We start from the raw sequence: 20,595 nt of genomic DNA, 5'->3' as shown, positions 1-20,595 counted from the left end.
AAGGTTATGTAAAAATGCACCTGTCAATCACATCGGAAATCTGTCACTGTAGTATATCACTTACATGTAGATGTCTTTAATGCCAATGAACAAACACATACGTACATGTAGTCTTGCATCATGCGTAGTGGCGATTGCCCACATAGATAGTGTGGGCTTATCCCAAGCAGTTACGCACCTGGCAGATGCACTTGTATCATACCACATTCAGACAGGGGCCATGTCTTAAACATGTGTCTCAAACCCAATTGAAGAAACTGGGTACCATGCCCATATTGACACTACATTTCTCTGAATTTCAGCACAGCGACTGGAGGCAAGACCAGCCATAATCAAATAATGAACATTTAGTTGAAAGGTTAACAATTACACTGCTCATCTTGGCCCAGTTTCCTAAAGCCTGTAAGCGGACATTTTATGCTTACGGTGTGACCAAAGTCTCTGTTTCATAATTACTGCTAAGCAAAGCAAAAGGCACGCTAGCTTGCCAGCGGTTCTTACAAGCAGGCAAGTGACGCAGCAATGTAAATCCACTGTGAATACGCACATGCGCTGTCAAATCTTCTTGATTGTTTATGAAGTACACTTTTGCTAATGCATGTTTTTCTGCTACATGTATTAAGTATAGTAACCACAACAATTTGCTTCAAACTGTTAAACAGTTATATAAATTTGAGCCCCTGTTGGCCGGTTATAACTGTTAAAAAAAGTCAATAACTGTTCATATTGAACTATAATAAAGATCAGCCGGATATTTATATTCTCCGTTGTGGAGAACTTTAACCTGCAATTTCTTGTCTTTGCATGTCATCCCTACTGAAAATTCAGCAAGGTTTCTCAGAGATTAACAGTGCAGGGGTGGATTTCACAAAGAGTTCAGACTAGTCTTATCTCGAGCAAGGATGAGACTAGCTACTTGTCCTAACTTAGGATAACATTAAAGGACATTACAGAATTGGTTTTGCTGGCAAAACAGTTGCTGGCAGTGTAAACACTTTATGTAATCCACCATATATACATAAACTGACAAACCTGTAGAAGTTTGAGATCAATCGGCCTTCTGGGTTACGAGAGAATAGTGAAAAACCGATTACAAATTTTGCATTGCATTGATGCCTAAACAAAACTGAATAAAACGCTCACTGAGCGATAAACTCCCAAACGCGAAATTAGATTATTTATTTCTCATCAAATATGAAATTTCAGACAGAAATATTTCAAGAGATGTTTTCTACTAAAAACATCATTAGACCTAGTAAGTTTGATGTAAATCTGTGATCTTCCTGATTTTTGTTTCTTACCAATTCTGTAACTTTCCTTTAAGTTTTTAATATCTCCTAGTCTGACTCTTTGTGAAATTGACCCCTGAACAGTTGATGTTTTGTCAGAGAGTTTGTACACATTCATATTGGGCTTTCCATTTCCATAACGGCAATTAAAATAAGCATTTGGTAAAATTGGGAGTCTTCCATTGCTAGTTTTTTCTCAATATTTAGAGAATTTCATTACGGTCCTTATCCGGGATCAAACTTCTTAATCAGTGAGCTTTGAGATTGAAATAAATATATTATTTTAGGGGTATGTAGCATTTTTTTTTTATGACTTTGAAATCTTACTTTTAGAGTTTGTTTGATGTCTTAAAAATTTACACACTCAAACTTGTTGAACCTCTTATTTGTTTGGTGGCTATTGTGAAACTATTTGAGACACAAAAGAAGGTATTTTATATGTTAACATTTTAAACATCACAAGATTTTAAAGTGTGCACAACCAAATGTTTCAAGTGTTTCTCTTTCTAAAGTAATGAAACAGTACTTGTAGACAACAACAATTAAGACAAAAAAATACACCAAAAAATTAAAGGACACCCTCTTTACTGCATAAAGTTTTTTGATTCCATGATACCCATATTTTTTTTTTTTTTTTATTTTTTTTTTTAACCCATTTGTTATAGTACTAAGCTTTATGCCTCTTTATTGATCATTGTTGAAGCCTAATCACAGAGAAAAAAATTTGACTGTCACTGTTTAATATTAATTCTGAGTATTTTATATTGAAGTAATAATCACATTTTTAAGGGGTTGCAAAAGACACATTGCTCGAAATTAGACACTTTCCTAATCAACCCCTGCAACATTTAAAATTTAAATATTGTTTTGTTTTGTCTATAAATGTTTGTTTGTCCACAGATGATTGAATTATACTCGGCGTTCAAAGAAGAAAATGGAACAAAAATATATATATTTTTTTTTTTCTGTATTTGAGGAAAGCCCCTTTGGCGGAAGAAATAAGGTTCTATGAGCTCTAGAATATAAAGGGACCAACTATCAGTTGTACTCAATCATGATACATCTTGGTGTCACATTTTTGTACTCAGATTGCCAATGTGTTACTGTACAGTACGCACTGTAGGTCAGCCAAAATAAATTCTGGGTGTGCTATTTTTGTACTAAAACTGCCAATATTTTACTGTGCGGTATACGCACTGTACATGTGACACACACCATATCTTTAGATGCAATTTAATTCCCACACTTTTATTCCCGAACCATTGTTACTGCTCATCAAAAATACGCTGGAAAGCGATGGTAAAAATAACACAGTATTTTGGGATGAAAACTTGTTTCTGTTTAAAAGCAAAATTTGTTCGTACTATGCTACGTTTTGTGTTGAAAAAGCTCTATGAAATTGGGCCCTGGGCCTAGTGTCTTGGTGGTACTTACTGCAGAATTCTGCATTTACAGTCTGTAGAAACCATCAGCTTACAAGGTGCCATAAGTAGAAACCATCAGCTTACAAGGTGCCGTAATCACGCCGTAAAATTTTGCCCAAATTTGAAGTAAGCATTTACTGTGGAAGTGTGCTGGGAATGAGTTTAACAAAATGGTCCAAATACACCATATAATGTGCCTGACTGAACTCAGGGTAAAAGTGATTTTAGACACAAAATGGTAGACTTTTTAAAATGAAATTTCCTACTCTTGATTTTATAATTTCTTTTTTTATACGTGCTGGTTGTTTGCATGTCACCTTGTTATTGTGCCTTGTAAAGTTATCCACACGTTCAACAGTTTGACAAAACGTCCTGTCTATACAAATGTATATGTAAATATAAATAAATGTTATGTGAAATAAAATCATTTATTAAATTATTTTAAAATCCCCATGTTTTATTTAAATTTATTAAAAATGTTATTTTCTGACTAATTGCAGGCCTAATATTTCACAGAGGCAACATAGACAATTGCCCTTTGATATGTTCTAATAACAATTTCAATTGTTCAATCACTGAGGTTCCCTTCACTAAGATGAAAACTGCCCTGCCCTGACAAGAACAAACTACATATCAGGCCTTCAATGACCTCAGCAGTCCTTTGATGGCAAGTGTCCTGACGTTTCAACCCTAGCAGAGTCTCAAACCCTAATCCTTTTTTAGCCTTCGAGAAAGACTCGGCTAGACATGAAACATCAGGCCATCCACTAACTATTTTTGGGGTGTTAAGCACTTTGCAACAGCTTATACTATTTTTCATTTGCATTTTAATCATTCTTCACAAAGGTTATGAATATTGTCAGTCTGTTATGCACACTCACTGAACACGTTAAAAAAATGTTTTAAAAATGAAGAAGAAAAAACAATTTTTTTTTTAAATTATATAAAAATCAACTTCACATCTTGTTAATCCACTCCACGTCTTGTAAATCTCTAAACCAAAAACAATTCCGAGGCTACAAATTTATGTTTTGCTCTACCCAGGAACAGTTCTCTGGTGGTATGATAATGTCCCCAGGGATGCATACTGAATGATGTAACATCTCTTACATAAGCCCTTTGCAAATTAGATTTGAATAATGTCTGGTACAATGACTTGCCGAGTCACGAGCTACTGGTTAAGTTTGAATTCCTCAGACTAAAGTGTGAATAACAGCTACATGAATTGTTTATATTTTTAACCCTTTAATTCACGCCTTGTTTGCAACTTTTATTGTAGGCCTAATTGAGTGAGTATTAACATCAAATAGTTGGGCTTGTCCCCTATAACAATAGTTAGGCACCCCCCCCCCCCCCCCCCCCCGACACTCTGGCTGAAATGTAGTTGGGGTCTGTCTTCATGAAAGTTGAAAGTGACAATTTCATCAAGTCCCGGTTTAAGTGAAAGCAGGGAAAAGCAGTTGATTTTTAGTCACACTATCTTGTGCACTTATTTTGGTTGTGGCAATCAAAGTAAGCACCAGTGAGTTGAAGGGGGAGGGGGGGGGGGGGAGAGTTGAAGGAGGGGGGTTGGAAGGCTACTTTTCAAATTGGACAATCTTTTTTAAAAAGCGGAAATATTTCTCGGGAGGATTGGAAGTTGGTAATGGTAAAAATTTTCACTGAGCTTTCCAGCCAGTAAACAAACTTCACTTCATTCACCATAATTGTCTTTAATGCCCACTTGCATAAACAAGCAAACATTCATAACAACAGTGCAATTTGAATAGCTGCTCGAGCAGAAAACATTGCCAATTAATTTATTCAATCAAAACTGCATTGAGTTTGACCATTTGACTGGTGCAAAAAGTCCTCTTTGAAATGTAGCAGACCCATTTGGTTTTTATGTCCGGTGACGTAAACATTTTACACCATTTTATTGTTAGGGTAGAGACTTATTATAACAAACCACTTCGGAATGTCAGCGGCGCACGTCTGTTACTGCTGACAACGGGGTTTGTCTATCTCCCGTAACCTTTTGACAATACCCGCTGGTATTGTCAAAAGGTTATTGGAGATAGACAACATGCGTTGTCAGCAGTAACAGACGTGCGCAGCTGGAACTCAAAAGTGGCTTATTGTGTCCCCACTATCATGAGGTCTCTCTATTGGAAAATGAGTGCATCACAAAACTCAAATTGATCTTGAGCCACTCTTTAATAATAATATTAAAAAAACTGCCTTGCTCCTACAGGGAAAGAAGTATCAGGCCTGTATCGTAGGCCCATCTTTAGAGTGCTGCTTGAGTAGATACAAATCTTAAAGGAACAGTACAGAATTGGTTTTTGCTATACAAAACAGTTGCTGGCAGTTTAAGTACTTCATGTTATCCACAATATACATAAACTGACAAACCTGTAGAAGTTTGAGATCAATCGGCCATCTGGGTCACGAGAGAATAGTGAAAAACTGATTACAAATTTTGCATTGCATCGATACTAAAATAAAAATGAATAAAATGCTAACTGAGGGATAAACTCCAAACGCGAAGTTAGATTATTTATTTCTCATCAAATATGACATTTCAGACAGAAATATTTCAAGGGATGTTTTCTACTATCATCATCATTAGACCAAGTTTAATGTAAATCTGTGATCCTCCTGATTTTTGTTTCTTACCAATTGTGTAACGCTTCTATAACAACTTTCTGATAAGAAGAAAAAAAGCAGGATACCAGTCACAGATGGTACATGTTGTATCGCAATTTTGGCTGGTAACCATATTCTGGTAAGCAAAATTTGTTTGTGCTTAAGCAGCTCTATGAAATTGGGCCCTTTTCGCTATGGTGTTAATTTTAGCTAATAATCAATTTATGTAACCAACAGCTTTGTGGCCAAAATCAGACCCTTGTAAAAAATAAAACACACAGAACAATCTCTACATTTGGAGTTGATATATTTTAATTAATTCAAATTTAATTTAACTTTTTTTGTTCATTCTCACTGAGTATGTCTTCTTTGTGGTGTTTCGTTAAAGACGTTTAAACTGTACTAAGAAGTAATTTTTGTAGTTATGGGAAATAAATATATTTGTACAAAAAAAAAAATCGCACTGTCCACTGTGCTTCATTCATATTCTCTTTAAATAATTGTTTTTAACAAGAAGATTATGAAACTATGGATTGGTCAGTAGAGCCATCTCAGTAATGTCACATTTCTGTCGCAATCTGCCATGCTGGAATTTTATGCACTTGTAGGATACCTACGTGTAATGCCATCCAGCGTTGCGCTTTGAAGCGCAATATTCATGGAGCTCAAGTATCATGTGTGTGTGTGCAACATTCAAATGTAAGAATTCCAGCATGGCAAGCGAAATAGTACCAGTAGTGCCATCATTAGTCTTGGTACAAGACGTTCTTGTTGAGTTAGTTAAACCATAGGGCCTACATACACTCAACACCACATGCGTTGTACGACTATTCCACCAAAAGCGGGCGTTTCTGGAAGCAGTGGATGTGTTGAAGTGAGAAGTTTTCCCAACAACGCACGCCATTGTATGTGAGGCACGGAGCGGGGAATCGCAATAGTTGAGTGATAATGAACAACAACATCTTGTACTAAGACTACAACATCTTGTACTAAGACTACAACATCAACTGAGATGGGTCTTTTGCAAAGAGTTACATATAAGTACTAGGGGGTGCACTGGCCTAGTTACGCAGCCGGGTCTGCTGCCATTCGGTAAAGTGATAAAGAACAGCATAGCGTGTGTTTATCATATGCATACACCGTGTAGTTTCATATTCAGCGTACATCTGTACAACATTCATCTTACAAAATGGCCCGCGTGTCTTCTTGCAGTCCCGTCGTGTTTGTGCACGCAGTATCACCAGTGCGCCATCTACTTCTTTATATAACTCAATCGTCTTTAGGTACATGAAAACATCAAAGAACAAACAACTGTCATTTTTCTCAAGTCTGTCCTACCCGTAACTGGTTTAAAGACAAACTGTCATAGAGACAGTATTATGGGCTTTGCTTTACGGCCACTCCAGTCACTAAACATTCAAAATAAAATCGTTGAAGAAAAACAAAACTCTGCACAAACTCTGCGACCTGTAATATTAAGTTCAGGACACCCAACGGATTCTTTGTTATACAAAATTCTGAATAATTAGTGTCGTTATATACTTCTGGTAATGAAACCAAGGATGCTGTATAAGTGAACTTTAGTCAATGTAGTATGCAGGCCCGGGTGCTTGCTATATTTGAACCAAAAACACCGGGGTTAATCCCAACTCATTAAAGGCAGTGGACACTATTGGTAATTACTCAAAATAATTTTTAGAATAAAACCTTACTTGGTAACGAGTAATGGAGAGCTGTTGGTAGTATAAAACATTGTGAGAAATGGCTCCCTCTGAAGTAAACATAGTTTTAGAGAAAGAAGTAATTTTCACGAATTTGATTTCGAGACCTCAGAATTAGATTTTAAGGTCTCGAAATCAAGCATCTGAAAGCACACAACTCCGTTTTTTCTTTCATTATTATCTTGCAACTTTGATGACAAGTTGAGCTCAAATTTTCACAGCTTTGTTATTTTATGCATATGTTGAGATACACCAAGTGAGAAGACTGGTCTTTGACAATTACCAATAGTGTCCAGTGCCTTTAATCCAAAAAATGTCGTAAAATATCTAGCTCAACGACACAAGTTCTACAACCAGGACTCGAACCCACACTCTGCAGATCAGAGACACCACAGCTTCAGTCCGGTGCTCTTAACCACTTCGGCTTCGCTAAAAACTTTTGTAAGGAATATTTGAATGAATTCAGTGACTGGAATGGCCTTTGAATACAAGAAAGTGAAAACAAGTTTCACTGACACAACTCCCTCCGCCCACACCTCACCCCTCAGCTGGTTAGATCCTTAATGCTAGCATTCCAATTCGATTTTCAATTTCAATAAATAAATTATGTGTGGTTTTTAAAGATGCTAGGTTCGATTTTGGGCCGATTTCAGATTAAAGTTGGAATAGCTACTTTTATAGATTTGAAAAAGTTATAAGCAATAAACAAAAGGATTGCACAAAGAAAAAAAATACACCAATGATCAGTGGCAGTTAAAAAAAAAAAATTGAAACATAACTAGCGGTGGGGTGTTCATCATCATGTAAAACAATTTTGCATGTTACACATACTTTGTGCATTGTCTGTGGAAGATTTGTGCATGTTTTTTCTTTTTCGTTTGAAACAGCATCATCTGTCAAAATTTGTTTACATTATTCCGGCAAAAATCGGGCCTTGAAACTTTAATTTCACATCTTTCTGAAAACACTTACAACAACAAAATCATCCTATTGAATTGGTTTTGTGATTTTCATTAGTCATACCAGCTGGAGGGAGGGGTGTTATGGCAGAGGGAGGGGCTTAACCTCAGCAGCCTGTTACGGTGGGGTCAAGTCCAGATCTCTTGGTGATGTTAATTTTGACTAGATCTTCTGCGCTGGTTGGATGGATGCCAACTGTGGAGGCCAGTTGAATGTAGGTCACACCACATCTGGAATTAAAGGTAAGGTACATGTATACGTTTGGAAAACACCCTTAAAATAATGGCAATAACGTTTTTTTGCTGCCTACTGCAGACTTCGGTTGTATAAAGCATTATATGTTTGTTTTTTCTGGAGTGAACAGAACAAAGTAATGTCCACAGAGTGTATGCAACACAGAGCTTGGTGAAAAAGAAAGAATTTTGATGGCACACATTTTTTACTCGACCACTTTTCATAAAAGCCAACAGCAAGAGCTGGTCAACCATTACAGTTTATCAAAGTTTATTTAAAGTGTAAAAAGGTAGTAGAAAAACTTTAAAATGGTCAAAGCGTAGTCTTGAATGCCTATAAAGGAAATAGAATGACTGAAGCGAATCTGAATGAGAAAAAGGAAATCGTGTGTGTACCATAACAAAGTTGAATGAATTAATAGCTAAAAGAAACCCTAGTTTGAATGAGTGGATGGGGGAATGTGTGTTATTGAAATTGAATGGTATTTTGCTGAAATTGACCAGGAAAGCCTGTACTTACTTGACTGCAACTGCGAACCCCTGGGTGATCTCCCCAGCATGTGGTCCTACAACATGAAGCCCAAGAATCTTTTGATCTCCTTCTCGTAAGCACACAACCTGTAAAGAACAAACAACACAAATGAAGTCACTTTGCTCAAAATACCAGGCTGTCAGCCAAACATCCCACCACATACGTGATATCGACATGCCAAACTGCACTTATAGTACAGTTCATTCGAGTAAACATAAAACTTGCGTATGCTGGAAACATAGTGCTATTTTTAACGGTTAGTGTGGAGTGCTATTACCCGGGCCCAAAGTTTCTTAGAGCTGCTCAAGCACAAAAAAATAGCTAAGCACAACACACTTATACTTACCAGAACAAGGTTACCAGCTAAACTACCATAGCACATGTACAATTTGTGACTGGTATCCTGCTCATTTCTGCTAAGCAGAAAATTATAAAGCAGTATTTTCTGGTTAAGTAGCTCTATGAAAAGGTGTGTTAAGGCACACTGTTGTTTTGTCCTGTTTTGTTATTTCAAGTTATAAACCACAAGGGAAACTGAGTGGTAAATTCTAAATAGTTTGGAATTGCAAAAGGCAAAACAAAACACTAGAAACACGACTTGAACTGTTTTTTTGTAACAACAAATCGCAAATAGAAATGTAAAACCTACAGTGTACAACGCTATCTTTGTTTTCCTGTAAAGCTGAGCATGTATGGAGCTTAGTAGGTTCATGTGAGTTACAATGTTTACCTTCATGTAGCACTGATCTGACGATCTGTCTGGGACAGTGTACTCAAGCGGCTTGTAGAATGAATGGTAAACCTGTCAACAAAATTGAAAGAATTGAAAGTGGGTCCAACGCATGTTGATTTAATAGCAGCCAGTTTTAACAATCTTAAAAGCCAGGGCCTATTTTCAGAGAGCTGCTTAAGCCCAACAAGTAGATGTTTGACACAAATAAATGTTTGGTTACCGGAAATAGCTTACCAGCCAATTTACCATATCCCATGTGCTGTATGTGACTTGTATCCTGCTTAAGAGAACTTGGCAGAAATTTGATGATAAGCAATATTTTCTGCATAAGCGAGCTCTATGAAATTGGCCTTCGAACAACCACTTGATAGACATACAAATGTAAAGATGAATAAAAAGTGGAAAACTTTTCCTCTAAAGTTAGTTAAACTTAGGAGATTCAGGACCATACACTATCATGACCAATGGACACAATCGGCGACCGAAAACCTGTGAGTCACATTGGGTCATACAATGTGAACAAACCAAGCAGCCAGGTCCAGTGTGCGTGGTCAAACATGGCTTCTTTCGCACCTACAACTCGGAAGCAGCCGTTGCTTTTCCACACACACTGATGCCCTGCTTGCTTGATTTCTTTACAATGTTTACGAGGGTGGCATGGTTGACGTGTGCGTAAAGCGTCGCCTCTCACCAAGATGACCCCGGGGCCATATGTGAGTTGAGTTGTGCGTTGGTTCTCTGCTGTGCCACAAGGGTTTTCCAGAACATCCGGTTTTCCTCCCTCGGGAAAAATCAAACACTTTCGATCTTGGCTGTGCTCCGTTGTCATACTGCCTCATTACTACAACCAAAAGACAGTTTTATTAATAAATCTTCACCAACCTCGATGTTGTCCTCTCCGTGTATCCGAATAGCGCCCTCTTCTGACAGTCCCACAGTGCCGTACTCAAGGGGAGTGAAGACTGTTGTTGCTACCTGCAGGATGAGGAACAGCCATCCTAATTAACAATTCTGATTCTACTTTAAAAAGAAACCTTAACACCAAAGGCGGGAAAATTTGAAGTGACCATACAGATTCTCAACAAATAATTTGGAAGAGTTGAGCTGTGTTCAACTCCTGTGAAACATTCACAGCGAAAACAGCCCTGTGATGTTAACATTCGTATAGCATTTGAATTCGCAGGAAGTATTAACCAGATTTTATACGGCATAAGTTTCTGCAACTTGTAAACCTTTTGAATTTTTGTTATGTTTACCCTCTCTTTTGACATAAATAACCACTAGTGCCCACATTGCTAGAACCTTCAAGCATGTTGAAGCACACCATCTCACTTAACAGGCAGCTAGTGTTCAAAGGTCAATTTTACAAACTCTATTATAACCTTAGGTTTCTCAGAGCACAGTAAGTACATGTACATGTATACATACCTGTTCATAGTTCATAACCTCAGACCTCTCTCCAAATAGTCGATGCGCCAGAAGTTTCCCCGCTTTGATAGCAACTGGCGTTAATTCCATACCGCCCTGAGAATGTAAATTAAACCAAGGAAAAACGGAAAGGACTTTATTTTGGAAATTGTCACTTTTCTTATTAAGAGCTTCAATCTTTAGAGCTCTAATTGTTGACAGTTTTTTTTCTCTTCTGTGGATAAATCATTTATTTTAGACTGTTGACCTACAATTTGAATGAATTGAAACTTTGCAAAATCTTCAGGACAAAATATCAAATTAGGTTTGAAGCAAGAGAGTGACTTTACCTCTAGGATATCCCCAATGCCATAAATATGTGGAACGGAACTCTGCTCATTCTTGCCTTGCATCTTTCCATTAGAGTGGAGTATTACGCCTGTGTTTTCAAGACCAAGTTCAGAGGTTTGTGGATCTCTCCCTGCGTAGAAAAACAGAATCTGGCTTATCCAAAGTTTAAAATACAAACAAGCTAGATGTTAAATTTGCTTCCAGATAAAGAATGTTAATTGGTTTACCCTCCTTCATTGTACATAGATGTGTTTAGACCGCTGTATGCTCAGTAATTTCCCCATTTCCCGTGAACAAATCCACAGGCAAATTTACTCAGACGGATCTCGAACCCACGACCTTTGCCATTCTAGAGCAGATGTCTTACCACTTGACAACCGAGATTGCCTGGTAGCTTGAGGCAGTTTAAATCCTACATATTAGGAGTCTTTCTTTAACAGGACACACGATAGTACCAACTATACAAGCTTTAAACACAATTAGTTCGCGCAATAACTTACGTAAGAGCTTATCACTTTCTTAAAACTATAAAAAATAGCTATTTAAATTTTATTTTGAATTGTTGGCCAGTAGCAAAATTTATTAGATGGAAATGACATTGGGATAAAGAATATTAAGCTTGATTTATAAACCTACGTGTGTTTAGTATTCCCTCAAGCATATTATTCGGGTGGGATTTATTCCAGTAACCACAAAATTCCTTTCAGTTCATCTTCTTACCGATTGCGAAGAGCACAGTGTCGAATGTCTCACTCATCTCCTCTCTGTTGGAACTCTTCCAAATAACTTTTATTGTTCCGTCGTCGTTCTTACTTAGTCTGGTTGGTACACACTCTCGAAGAAAGCCCACTCCTGCAGCTTGCATGTGGTCTGTTACCAGACCAGCAATTTGCTGTCATGAATGATAATAATAATGGACAGTTTTAATATTAATAAGTGTAATAGCTATATGAGATTCGAGGCATTGCATGTTTAGGTATCAATGTATATTTGGTTTGCGGTAATACCATGTGTAGCTGGGTAGATTATGTTCTTTTGAGAACTTGTCTTGCTATAATGTGTTACTGCCGCAGAGTACTTTTTTTAAGGAACTCGGGAGAATTCTCTACTGTAATAGCTCTTACGATTAGCATTAGTAATAACAACAATAATAGCCAATTTTTATCTAGCGCTTTTCACACCCGGAGGGCGTCCCAAAGCACTTCACACTATTACCCCTGGTCATTGGGCCTTAATTCACTCCTTAAACCATCTCAGCTCCCAGCGACCACAATACAGCAGTGTGTTGTAGCTGAGAAGTCTAGAGCATCAAACTCATGTTCTGACGGCCGAGTTATCGGAGTGTGCGTTCAAATCCTGATCGTGACACTTGTGTCCTTGAGCAAGACACTTTATAACTGCATCTCATCAGCTAGTAGTAAATGGGTAACTGCGAGGGTAGAGTTGAGATGTGATTGATTAGCAAAACTGTGCATCAATCTGGCTGGCAGTGCTGCATACTCCAAAGGAGTTGAGATGGTTTTAGGAATGCATGTTATTATAAAGGCAGGGTATACTTTTGGTAATTGTCAAAGACCAGTCTTCTCACTTGGTGTATTCCAACATATGCATAAAATAACCAAACCTGTGAAAATTTGGACTCAATTGGTCAAAGAAGTTGCAAGAAAATAAAGAACGAAAAAGACTCCCTTGTTGCATAGAAATGTGTGCTTTCAGATGTCTGAAAAGGCTTCATGCCTGACAGAAGCTTTTCTTGGGTGAAAATTAACCTCTCTCTCTAAGACTGCATTACCAGTACTTCAAATGATGCTGTTTCTAACAATGTTTTATATACATGTATTATCAACAGCTCCCCAAGTGCTCCTCACCAAAAAAGTTTTATGGTCAATTTTTTGAATGATTACCAAAGGTGACCCTCAAGGTGACCCTCAAGGTGACCCTCAAGGTGACCCTCAAGGTGACCCTCAAGGTGACCCTCAAGGTGACCCTCAAGGTGACCCTCAAGGTGACCCTCAAGGTGACCCTCAAGGTGACCCTCAAGGTGACCCTCAAGGTGACCCTCAAGGTGACCCCCAAGGTGACCCTCAAGGTGACCCTCAAGGTGACCCTCAAGGTGACCCCCAAGGTGACCCTCAAGGTGACCCTCAAGGTGACCTTCACTTTAGTACAACAATTGCCACTGAGTCTTGGTAATGATTTCATCAACTACATGTACAAATACTACTGTGCCACCTTCATGACCCCAATCTTCTGACGAATGTTATCAAAACTTGCAATACACATGTATTGCTGTGTCATTTTTTTTAACCAAATTGCATTTGAACACATCGTCTGCCTAGATTTGAAGCATTAAATAGAGAATTGGAAATATCATAGAAGACGCCATACTGTGTGAAGAGTGGTCTAAAAGAAACAGTTCAACGGTCAAATCCTGAAATATTGATTGATGAGAAATCAGTGTGTTACCTGGTCAAACCCTCTCAGGCATATGGACCGTACCATTACAGTGGTTGGTAAGCCAATGCCATTCAAGAAACCTGCACACTCTAAAGCAACATCTGATGTCTTGATATTGAGGAGCAAATAAAAAGTTGTTGGCAGAAACTTTAGCAGAAGCTCCTTGATGTTATAAACACAACAGTTTAAGAACCAAAGGTTAGAATTTTAAAACTCAAACGGTTTTCCCAAAAAACTTCCCTTGGCTCTCATGTTTCTTGCGAATAAAAGAATAAGAATTGATGAACCCTTCTCAAGATCCATGATCTACCATTATATTAATTTAAATTTTAAAATAAAGAAAATGGATATATATTTGGTTTGCGGTAACACCATGTGTGCATCTACTTGCCAGGTAGAGTTGGTTCTTAGAGAACTGTCTTGCTTTATTCTACTACCACGGAGTAGATTGTTCGGGTGTTCGGGAGACTTCTCAGTTCTGAAAAAGAACTGTCCTGGAGCGATTTGTTGAAAATAAACATTATCAGACTCTGTCTTTAGCTTTTCAAAGGATACAGCTGCCTCCAACTACGAGCCTGAAAATGAAGAAAAGTGAAATTAACTTTCAAAGTTTAAATTATCAGATTGTGCAGATTGTTCATGGTTAGGCAAATACATTGAGAAATTCCAACAGATCTGTGCTGTATTTTGCAAAGAAAAAAATATTCATCTTAAGAAGCATATCAATCGTAATTGTGATATCAGGGCTGCTTAGCGGCCGATTTTGTGCTTACTGTGTGATTTCCATTTCATAGTGCTGCTAACCGTATGCACACAAAAAGGCATGCTAACCTTCCGGTGCTTACCGCACAAAAATAAATGAGGTCACAATGCAAATCCACGGTAAACACACAATATGGCCGCCCAATTTTTCTGCTTACTTGTGAAATACGCTTGCACCTTAGCAAATTTGTCTGCTACAGTAAGCTTAAAAATTTGCTTACTGTTAAGCAGCGCTATGAAATTGGGCCCAGGATACAAATCACTACAGCAATCATAGTGCTTTGTGAAATTGAGCCCAAAATGTTAGCAACCCCAAAAAAGATTTCAAATGAAGGCAATGCATAAAAGTGCATTTCTTAGTGAGTCAACCTCTTTGGGCAAAATGAATTTGTATTCAAACTTGATTAAAAATTACATTTAAAACAGAGATAAGTCATTAAGTTTTAAACTCGATGTTCTGATACCGACCCTTACTAACATTTCACAAAGTTTGTCATGTATAACAACTCTATTCCTGCCTCAAAACAAACCCAATCACCCACACAAAAGAAACATTCAGCATGCAGGCATACTTTTTTTGTGGGGTTGAAATTTCATTATAAATCCCTATGATACTAAGAATGTAGTCAGAACAAAACTGCAAAGCCACTTTTTTTTCTCCTCCGATCAAGAACTTACGTTTTTCCTGGGGATTTTGTCAATGAGAAAATATCATCACTAGTGATGCTGTGTTCAAAAGCCCCTGGGACCTGAAGAAGAAACAGCAAAGTTAGAAATATTCAATGACTAGATGAAAATCTGCTCCAAACCCCCCCCCCCCCAAAAAAAAGGGGGGAAAAAGAAAAGAAAGAAAAACAAATAATGAAAAATGTCTAGTTACGGCACTGCCCTCAGGCCTGGTCCCTTTAATACTACCTTATCCTAATCCCCTTTTTGTCTTAAAACTATTGAACTTGGATTAGTTTACGGACAGCTAACTTATAACTTTGGATCAGATGTAGTTAACAGTTAAAGTATACAAAATACTTACATCTGTTGGGTATCTAGGCCGCATTCCTGTTGCTATGACAACATTACCGGCAGTTAATTTTCTCTAAAACACAGAGAGAAAACTCGATTAATTCAATGGATTTTAAACTGATGTAGCTCACATTCAAGGGTATACTATTTCCCCCCAAAATTGCTGATGGTCTGATGTTTCGACCCTAGAGTCTTTCTCGAAGGCTAATTAAAGACACAGCCGTCGATTTCACAAAACTCTTCCTAACTTAAGACTAATCTTAGGACTTAGGACGAGTCCCAACCCTGCACTGTAGCATGCAGACCTCAAGATTAATCCTAAGTTAGGACGAGTTACTCGTCCTAACTCGAGATAAGACGAGTCCTAACTCTTTGTGAAATCGACCCCTGGACACTATTGGTAATTGTCAAAGACCGGTCTTCTCACTTGCTGTATCTCAACATATGCATAAAATACCAAACCTGTGAAAATTTGAGCTCAATCGAAGTTGCGAGATAATAATGAAAGAAAAAACACCCTTGTCACACGAAGTTGTGTGCTTTCAGATGGTCGATTTCAAGACCTCAAAATCTAAATCTGAGGTCTCAAAATCAAATTTCGTCGAAAAATACTTCTTTCTCAAAAACTACTTTACTTCAGAGGGAGCCGTTTCTCACAATGTTTTATACTATCAACAGCTCCCCATTACTTATACCAAGTAAGGTTTTATGCTAATAATTATTTTGAGTAACTACCAATAGTGTCCACTGCCTTTAATATTTTCCAATAACAAGGTGTACGCCATGAACCACACAGACGCCTTTGTTCGGATTGGGAAATGGCTTCAGGCTCATTGTCCAAAATTAAAGGCCCACTACCTTTGGCATATTGAAAACTTCTCACCTCTTTTCCATTTTTCATGACAGCTTTGATTGTGTGTTCATCCACAAAAGTACCTTTAGCATTAAGGTATTCGACTCTCCTGTAAATTAGAATAATTATAACACAGCAAGTTTAGTGTCACAGGATGTTCTGCTCTCCCTGCTGGAGATTCTGAGACCAGCACAAGAACAAAATAGAATAGACGGTGTGGCCATCTTGATTTTACTCCATTCCAACTCATTGTACGCAAACTAAGGCTGGACAAAATAATTGTGTGGTGCCATTTTTGCGCAATGAATGTTAGCATTCATTACCGCTATTGGAAATAGGGAACATGACCAAGATGGTGATAGCGTGATAAAGGTCTATAAGAAAAGCTTGTGTTACAAGAAAAGTTGCTGTCCAGCGGACGTATGAATGATGATGGTGAAGACAACCTAAGAAAACTTCAGGAAACGGTTGCCACAATTGTTGCATAGGTTGTTCTTCAACTTAAAAAAATTAAATAAATAAGGAAACAAGTTGATAGGTTTCAAATTCTTTTAAACTGGATTTATAGGACTTAGAAAAACTTTCGAATAAACTTTTGCAATCATAACATTAGCATCACTCATCCTGAAACGAATAAAAAGTCAACTATTCAATAAGTTTTTAAAATATAAATCTCTAAATTTAAATGACATTTACTGAATTTCTGTAATGGACTTACTTGTCTTTCAACTGAACTCTGTGACCCCAATTCAATGACCTGACATGGTTCTGTACTGCCTCAACCATTGTCTCCCTAACAGGAGAACAACAAAAACAAGAAACTCAAAACTGAGTATATCTTCCCCTGATAGGAGAGAAAAAAACAATTAAGTAACTCAATACTGAGTATATATGTTAAACTTTATATTGTAGTGGCAAAACAGCTTATCTTTGTACTTTCTTTTCTCAAAATGTCATTTGTTTAGTTAGGCTGTTTTGCCATTGAAGGGTGTCATGATTTTTTTTATAGATTAGAACAATGTAAAAGTAGTAGTTTAGACAAAATGCAGCTCTGCTTTGTCTTCACTTGGCAAAATGTTAACATTTTTCTCTTTTTGAGGCAGTGGACACTATTATATTTATTAGCATAAAACCTTTCTTGGTAACGAGTAAAGGGGAGAGGTTGATAGTATAAAACATTGTGAGAAACGGCTCCCTCTGAAGTAATGTAGTTTTCGAGAAAGAAGTAATTTCCATAATATTGATTTTAAGACCTCAGATTTAGAATTTGAGGTCTCGAAATCAAGCATCTGAAAGCACACAACTTTGTGTGACCAGGGTGTTTCTTTCTTTCATTATTATCTTGCAACTTCGAAGACCGATTGACCGAAAATAGACAAATCTGAGGCCTGCTGATTATTGTACATGATTTCTTTGATTGCCTACCATTGAGTGTATTGATTTACCATGAGTGGTCGATACCAGGAGGGACCCGCCAGCCATAATGCCTAGAATCCTCAATAGCCTCTCCTAGTAGAGAAGCCTGGTGCATTAACTTCTTGGGAATGCAGCCAACATTGACGCAGGTTCCTCCGAGACCCCATTGCGTCCCTGGATAGTTATGGTAGATAACAATAACTTATAATGCTTTCTTATATATTTCACATATAAACCACTGAAGGCGCTTGTACAAACACACAAATTTTTAGACAGTTTTTAAAAAAAATTATTGGGGAGTGATCGGGAGGGTGTTTTCAGGTTATCTCCTTTTTTTTAAGGAAGTTTCAAGTAAGACAAATCTTACACTCATAAAATGTGTCCAACAAAATCATTGACCAAGAGCAAATATTTGTGAAAAAATATACTTATTTTTTTTCCATTTCATCTAGTGGACTCAAGGGGGACAAAGTGCATTTAAAATCAGTGCAAGAAGGAGTACCCAAAACCAACAACTGTACAGAAATAGAGCCCTTACTAATGAAATCACAAGTTTAAACAGTGCCCTCACTGAGGCCAAAGGAAGACTTATCATTGGCTGAGAGTTGTGCGCAGCGTGCTTCCATTGTTTGACCTCAGTGATGGCAGCCAATGCAAGGGGTTATCTTGGGATTCTTTCCCCTAAAATATTGTAATGATGAAATTACCGATTGGTGATGGTTCAACATAGTCCAAGACAACAACCTTTTTGTTGTAAGCAGCCGCTGGACAAAAGAAAACAGGAAAAACGTCACATTTATAACAATAAAATATGAATTTTAAACGACTTATATAAGTTGTAAATGTAATTGTTGCTGTTATATCTTTCTGGTAATGAAAACAAAGAGCTGTCAAATCCTGGCACTGTGTAGAGGCAATTTCAAAAAAGACTTTCATTATTCATTTTATTAACTAATTAGGTCACATTAGTCAAACAATGTGAAATTCTTATCTGGCACAGTGGATCTTTTTCTCATATAAATTATTTCCCATTAAAAAGTAATAATTGTTTTATTGAATTTGACCAAATGCTACTTCTTTGTCACCTCATTCAGTTTTAGTTAAATTCATTAGACTTCTAATCATTACAACAGATCTGTGTATTGGTTTCACCCAAATTTATAATTCGACCTAAAAACAACTTTCAAGTAACTTTTGACATAATTTTACCTAATGTGAGCCTCCTTAGCCCTAGCCCACCATGTTGGGCTGTTTTTGGCTCTTTCTGTAACATAAGTCTTACACACATGTAGTTGTCATAGTGTAATGGCGAAGTGGCCAATTATGATTAAAAGGGAGCCATAACAGCCCAACAAGTTGGGCTACCCCAGCCCCCAAATGGGATTGGGCTTTTCCCCCTTTTGGGTGAAGACAATTAGATTGACTTTACTATGTGGCCAAACAATAAACCATATTGCTAAAGTGCTGTAACAACAGTGGGCACCTTCCACATATACAAACAGGGGCATCTTTTGTGGCTAAAGGCATCCACCATAAAGGCATAAAAAAACAAAAATTTTATGATGGCGTAACCCAACCTACCCTAAAAATATGGCCGACCCTGGCTATTTTTATCTTTTCAAGGGAAGAAATTTAATGACTAAAGTCTATTAAAGACATAAAAATAAAATAAATGTCATCAAAAGTTTAAATAATAAATACTATTTGTTGTGTGTAGCCTTGTTTTTTGTTGTAACCGTGTATACTATCGGCTTAAACAATTAGAAAACATTTTCGTTGCTGGGAGGAGGAAAAAAGAAGGAAAAAAAATCCCTATGCCTACCCTATTTTGGGGGGCCAACGTAACTTTTTGGGGGGTTATGCCTAAGATTGAGGAAGGTGAGGGATCCTTCAAATAAATCATTATATTCTGCAAACTGATTCACTTATTAATTACCTTTCCTTTGGTTTAACTGTCAACAAACCCATCCTTACCTTCTTTAGCACAAGCCAGACCTCCAGATCCACCTCCAATGACAGCTAGATCATAGTCATTGTTTCCTTGGGCTGTAAAGTCAATGAGGAAAGACCATGTAACTGGGGGCACTGTACTTATTTTTTTAAACTTTGACATTTGCATTTGATTGTACTAAAAAAAGCAAATGGACAACTTTTTTTTAATGAGTACAGAGTAGAGCCCCAGTTAGTGGTTACTGGGTTTAGACAGTTATATGAAGGAGGAATAAGAACATTATTGGTTGTTGAAATGTATACAAAAGTTTGTTGATGAATGACAACAAAAAAAAATCAAAATTATAACAATCATTCAAACTGAAAGTGAAAGTCAAACAACAACCCTCTTTTTTGTTTAGTGACAGCAGTCATAACTGACTAAACAAACGATAACTTATTGGAATACAACCGCCCCCTTCGTTGCCCCCCCCCCCCTCCGTTGCCCCCCCCCCCCCCCCGTTGCCCCCCCCCCCCCCGTTGCCCCCCCCCTCCCCACGGTTGTACCACCTTCATTTAATTTATGCATCTGTAGTGTACACAGTAAATAACACACCGTCCGTGGTAAACCGTTTACTAAACGGCATAATTTCCTTTAATTTGTTTATCAATTTCAGCTATATTTATAAACACAAAAGTCACAATAATTTAACAATAATTACCTAATGTACTCCTTGATCTTTTTTGTGTGTTTTTGAATCTTGATTGAAAACCAATTGCGAGGAAACGGTTCAGTTTTGCGCAGTGTATTAAGCAAGAAAACTGCTTCATGGGCGCAGCCATCTTGAATTAAGTAATCTAGCGCCCTCTGTTGGCCTAT

General features: G+C 37.5%; 1 protein-coding gene across 1 annotated transcript; it reads right to left on the bottom strand.

The window, feature by feature from the left end:
* Positions 1 to 2,655: 2,655 nt before the first annotated feature.
* Positions 2,656 to 20,547, bottom strand: LOC139937970 (thioredoxin reductase 2, mitochondrial-like). Its single transcript, XM_071933283.1, has 17 exons — positions 20,438 to 20,547; positions 19,761 to 19,832; positions 18,494 to 18,550; positions 17,816 to 17,960; positions 17,089 to 17,163; positions 16,401 to 16,479; positions 15,528 to 15,590; positions 15,176 to 15,246; positions 14,291 to 14,310; positions 13,745 to 13,836; positions 11,999 to 12,170; positions 11,278 to 11,408; positions 10,949 to 11,044; positions 10,403 to 10,495; positions 9,518 to 9,589; positions 8,776 to 8,873; positions 2,656 to 8,252 (listed from the first exon to the last, which is right to left on the bottom strand). Exons 1-17 carry the CDS (start codon positions 20,544 to 20,546, stop codon positions 8,129 to 8,131), a joined length of 1,569 nt encoding a protein of 522 aa, XP_071789384.1. The 5' UTR covers position 20,547; the 3' UTR covers positions 2,656 to 8,128.
* Between the last annotated feature and the right edge of the window lie 48 nt (positions 20,548 to 20,595).

The sequence above is a fragment of the Asterias amurensis genome, chromosome 6, assembly GCF_032118995.1.
Source record: "Asterias amurensis chromosome 6, ASM3211899v1".
Taxonomy (NCBI): Eukaryota; Metazoa; Echinodermata; class Asteroidea; order Forcipulatida; family Asteriidae; genus Asterias; species Asterias amurensis.
The sequence above is the reverse complement of the archived record's forward strand: the minus strand, read 5'-3'. Positions and strand labels throughout refer to the sequence as shown.